The following is a 6000-nucleotide window of genomic DNA, read 5'->3' on the forward strand; positions in this document are numbered from 1 at the left end:
CTCATGTTAAAAGAAGTATGGTCCCAAAACATTCCAAAATCTGCACCAAACAGTGAAATGTTGTGAATGCATTTTGATAGTCATGTGTGGGGTTCTTTGAAAAAATCTTGTATCTATCACAAAATCAATAATATTCACTTTTACAAAACACAACATTTCTACAAAAGAAAGATTCAAAGTAATCAATGTTTTAAGCTTACAATATCATCCAGCCTTCGGCATCCAAAGTTGAACATAGGCTTCCCCTAATTTCTTCCAGTTCTTGGACTTCCTGTAACCAATTACCAGCAACCCTTTTGACGTCGTATCCCACATAACAATGATGTTCGGATCATGTTCTAAGCATATCCTACCAACATTCGTCGAAGTATATCCTTTTTAGTATATGCGTAGTACAAGCATAGCATGTACCATAAAAAACATTCTAAATTTCATGTTCTATGCATGTGCCTCAAAGAATATTCTTGCACCGAATATACTGAGCACATTCGGGTACGTAGTATCTCGGAATGTTCGTAAAAGTTTATTCTTAGAATATACCTTAATCGAATATTCTTAGTATATGCGTAAGTATATGCAAAAGTATATGCTTAACACATCCTTGTATATACTTTTAAAATATCTTAAAAAGAATATACTGAATGTACCTATAGGAAGAAGAACAATATGTTAGCATATAGATTATCAACTTCGCATTAAGAATAATTAATAAAATTTATGTATTTTGGTAGGTACTACTGAACTATCTAATTCATTTTTTCTTAAACCGTTTTAATTGTATGGTAAAAAGTTTAAAACTTGATTCTATTGAAGAAAAATGAGAAATTCTCGTTTCGTTTTCAGTTGAAATGAAATACCATTTTGATTTGAGTTTATACCATAAGTGTTAAGTATTTTTACCTATAATTTTCGGGAATCCGGAAACGGCCATTCATTGTCATTCTGACCCTTGCATTGCATTTTATACCTGCACAAGGGAAGGGGGTAGGTAAAAAAAGAGCAAAATTATATGAAAATAGTTTCCAGTACAGTTATGCATTTATGTCTACGATGTTAGGTAGGACCAAGTATTTCTAGCTACAAGGACTAAAACATTTTTAAGAACATAAAAAGCAGTTTGAAAATAATAAATTCATATTGGTACTTCATTATTTCCTAAATACCTAGTAAGTAAAAGTATGTATAATGTATATAGATACCTATAAATTTTAGTAATTTACATACATATTTATATATTTGGCTATTATATAATTATATAAGCAGCATTTTTATTTTGATGTGCACATAATAACTAAATATATTACTTATATTTTATATATTATAGGCTACTTACCCATATAATATTTATTATACATAGGTACCTATATAACTAACTAAAGTTTATATATTTTATACTTACTTTTTACGTAATATTGTAGAATGTAATAACTACATTCTCATATGCAATTAGAATATGTAACTATAATATATTAGTAGAACCAAAGAATACACACACCCCCATAGTGGGTGTGTTAGTATTCTTTGGTAGAACCTATAGGATGAGATTGGGTGATGTTGAAAACATACTTCTGAGAAATACAGCACATCCTTGGAATATTCTTCCCATATACTAAAAATATGTGCGATAGTACATTCTAAGTATATACATAGAAGGTATATAGCACTTCTTTGGAATATTCTTCCCATATACTAAAAATATGTGCGATAGTACATTCTAAGTATATAACTAGAAGGTATATAGCACTTCCTTGGAATATTCTTCCCATATTCTAAAAATATGTGCGATAGTACATTCTAAGTATATAAATAGAAGGTTTATAGCACCTCCTTAGAATCTTCTAAAAAGTATGTTCTTGGTATATACTGAAAAGAAGTGCGGTAGTACATTCTAAGTATATACATAGAACGTTTAAGTACTGTAATGTAGTATATACTCAGTATATGCTCTGCACATTCGCAATGGTAATTACGCATATTCTAAGTATATACTTTTTCTGAAAAGTATGTTCTATGAATCTACTAAGAACATGAAATTGTTATGTGGGATGTCTATCGTGTAGATGGTCTACCTCTACTTCTTCTGACTGCTCGTGGTCCCAACAATATAATTTTTGGGTCCACCTCCCGTCCTTCATTCAGGATACAAGGTTCCCCAAATTCCAATTCAGTCATGATATTCGATCTGTGATATCTGTGACGCCTGTATTTCTTCTGACTTCCTCATTTCTAACCCTGTCTCTGAGATCAGTCCAACTAGAGGCTGTTCCATTCTTCTTTGGGCTACTATAAGTTTGGTTGCTGTGTTTCATAGTTTCATAGTTTTGTCATGTCAAATATCTTGGTCTCATCATGAACAAGTAGGAACAATACATACACACTAGGCTGTTCAATAAGTTTTGCGGTTCAATAAGAGAGGGCCTTCATCACATCATCATCCTCCAGGCCTTTGCGTCCATTCCTGGACATAGGTCTCTCTCATTTTTGTCCATTGTGCTCTATTTTGAGCACTTTGCATCCAATTTCTCGACATTTTCTTGAGATCATCAGTCCAACGAATAGGTGGTCTTCCTCTACTTCTTTTGTCTAATCTCGGCCTCCACTCAAGTAATCTCGTTGTCCACCTCCCATCACTGATTTGGGCGACGTGTCCGGCCCAGTTCCATTTCAGGATGGTAATTCGGGAAATTACATCAGTAACCCCTGTTCTTCGTCTTAAGTCTTCATTTCTAACTCGGCCACGAAGCGATATACTCAGCATTGACCTTTTCGTTTTCATCTGTCAATGTCAAAGTTTCGGCACCATAAGTCATGACAGGTAACATACATTGGTCAAATGTTTTATGTTTTAAAGATTTTGGTATATCGTTTTTCTACTTATATTTCTTTTTTTTTATTAAAGTTTTCCATAGGCTGCCCATGCTAGGTTTATTCTTCTTCGTAGTTCGCATGTTTGGTTGTCTGTTGTGATCTTTATTTCGCGTTCAAGGTATATGTATTTTTCCACTAGCTCTACTTCGTCGTCTCCAATATTGATATTTCCGCTAGGTACTAGGTTTGTCATGAATTTTGTTTTGGAGATGTTTATTTTGGCCTACACTGGCACACACTAACTGAAGTTCATGTAGCATTGTACATATCTCCTTGAGATTTTCAGAGAATAAAACTATGTCGTCTGCGAATTTCAAATTTTTGTTAATTTTCTACGGTCAATATTCAGGACTCGCTCTTCCCAGTTAAGTCTTTTACAAGCATATTCTAGTACTTCGCTAAACAGTTTAGACGATAACGTATCGCCCTGTCGGACTCCTCTGCCGATTGGGATATGATCCGTGTCTTTATGTAGTTTCACCGTAAATTAACCTTGTGTATCGGTAGTCAATGCGGCATGTTTGTAGTGCTTGCAGAATTTTGTCAAATTCTATACGGTGTCAAAGTGTAACGAATTAAGCGATTGACTACCCCAGCTAATTGAAACAATATTCGAAAATATTACCTCAACTAACCAAGATAGCCATCGTTACACCCTTAGCTTAGCTCAGTCACTCAGGTGTGTGTTCGTCTTGTCCTAACCTTAGAATGAACTCTGAAAATTGGAATGGAAGCAAACAAAACATAGTTTTTAACTAATCATGTTTATTGTTCATAAAGATATAATAAATAAAATGACTTGTAAATTGCATTAACAAATGTATTTAAATTCTTGCCAAAAACTAACAATTCTGGATTATACTTATGGCTTTTGGTAGCTGATGGTATCTTCTTGATGTCGAATGGTACTGCTGCTGGTTCTGCAACTGGCTCTGGAGACGTGGATGTTCTAGGCCACCAGGCCTACGGATGTTGGTCGTTGCAGTCTTGGTGATGCAGTTGCAGCCCTGATGACATGGTCCTCGTTGTTCTATCGCCGGCGATTTGAGGGTTGTTGAAACTTCCGGAGGGAGAAAAGTGGTTTCTTTCCAAAAAACTATAAAATAGAGACACATATCAATCATCAAGAAGAAAAACCAACGTGTGCCATCTGCCGTTCTAATCGTCAGAAAGAGTAGCAGATGACAAGAATAAATCAAATGAAATTTAGATGAGAATAGTTAAAATTCTGATTACTAAACGTGCATACATGTAAATTAAAAGATAATTATATTTGAAACTAAAATATCAGAACACATGGTCTGAAATTGGAAGGTTAGATAAAAAAAAAACAATATAAAAACTGTTAGATGGAGAAATATAATTACTGTAAGAAATTATTAAAAAAAACTATATGTAGCTCACCCCAAGAGGAAGATGATTTGTTGAAATAGAAATGATTTATTTTTCGAATTACATGCCTTTTTAAGGATTAATTTTTCCCTTCCAGTGTATGTCAGGGAGTAGGGGGTCAAGTCGATGAAGTGACACTGTCATTGAAAACGACGTTTAAAATGACAACCAAGTACTATGAAGTAGCGGCATGTTCCGTATTGAAAATACAGATATTTGGAGAGTATGAATATACGAGGTATGTTCAGTATGATGATTTAAATGAAAGAGATATATTAAATAGAAGATAATAAAAGAAGGTAATAAAAGAGAGCGCCAACCGATTTTTAAAGGGGAAAATGGGTAAACCAATTAGAAGAAGATAATTATTAATGAAATATTAAAGAAAATAAGGTAAAATAATTATTTAAAAACAAAATATCAAAGATGTGACGTTTGTAACGTTACAAAAGGCTTTATGGAAATCTACAAAACGCCTAATAATTTTATTTTGTTGTATTGGTACACCCCTATTTTTTTCTTTACAACTCATTGTGTGATCGGTATTCACCAGAGTGACCGCAGAAGTTCGGGTATAATTAGCGTCTCTTTGTAAAGTCCATAAAGTCGACATTACTAACTAACAAGGCACTTACTTAACACACACACTAGACATTACACATCAGATTGCGAAATCAACTGTACCATGCCAATGCCCATTAGTTGTAGAGACATTAAGCTAAATAAAGAAAATATTTTGTTGATCACACTATTTTTTTTTTTAATTTTTTAGGGTGCTAGTGTCAGATCCAGTCAATCTTCAGTTTGTTGCAGAACTTCGCTGGAAGAATAATGGATATCTTTATATACTAAGTTCACGTTTCCATAAATTCTTTAAAAGGACCGTTACTCCAAACGAAACGAATATAAGAATTTTAAGAATACCTTTGAAGCCAACAGTTTCCCGTTTTTCAGGATTTAGTCCCAACTTTTATTTTAAGTGATCAAAAATAATATATTGTTATTTTAATTTTAATAAAATACTAAGTGTAGAAATTTATTTTTAATATTTTAACAATTTTTCATGTAAATCAATAATATTCCAGGTGATTGAAATTGTCAATATAGGAATATATCTCAACCAAACTTATATGGAATTACCATATATTTTAAACCAGCAGCTTTTGGAAGCTATAGGTGTAAGTCTTTCAGTTAAAACGTTAAGAAGAAGAGTTCGTGTGCCCAAGGACTATATAGCAAGAGAAAATTACGGGATCTCGAGTTATCCAGGCAGCAGTAGATTGATGGAGAGGAGTTAGAAAGGGTGAATCATTTCAAGTACCTTGGCAGCCGGTTAAATGTAAATTGTGACTCTGATGAAGAGATAATAACTATACCCTATTCCACGAACATACGCCTGTTTTGGATTACTTCGACGGCGAATATTTTACTGTGCAAAATAAGAAGAACGAACGTAAATTGCAACTTACATTGTTGTTTATTGGAATAATTATTAGCGCCATTTACTTTCGTACTTCTTATGTTGCACAGTAAAATATTCGTTGTCGAAGTAATCCAAAACAGGCGTATGTTCGTGGAATGGCCCATAGGATCGAAATATCACGGAAGGCTTTTATGACCTGGAAACCAATTTTATGTATCAGAAACCTGTCGATGAATATTCGAAAGAAGGTCCTGAAATGTTATGTGTCGTCTATCCTATTGTATGGTTGTGAGACATGGATGTTAAAAACCACAATA

At 33.6% G+C, this 6000-nt stretch overlaps 1 protein-coding gene across 1 annotated transcript in view; it reads left to right on the forward strand.

Moving 5' to 3' along the window:
- The window catches only part of LOC126887464 (protein yellow-like), a 75277-nt gene extending 69982 nt beyond the window's left edge, over window positions 1–5295 (forward strand). The window contains exon 6 of the mRNA XM_050655010.1: window positions 5033–5295. Within this exon, the coding sequence (XP_050510967.1) occupies window positions 5033–5243 (211 nt within the window). The 3' untranslated portion in view covers window positions 5244–5295. The remainder of the gene's footprint in view (window positions 1–5032) is intronic.
- Window positions 5296–6000: the final 705 nt, after the last annotated feature.

The sequence above is a fragment of the Diabrotica virgifera genome, chromosome 6, assembly GCF_917563875.1.
Source record: "Diabrotica virgifera virgifera chromosome 6, PGI_DIABVI_V3a".
Lineage (NCBI taxonomy): Eukaryota > Metazoa > Arthropoda > Insecta > Coleoptera > Chrysomelidae > Diabrotica > Diabrotica virgifera.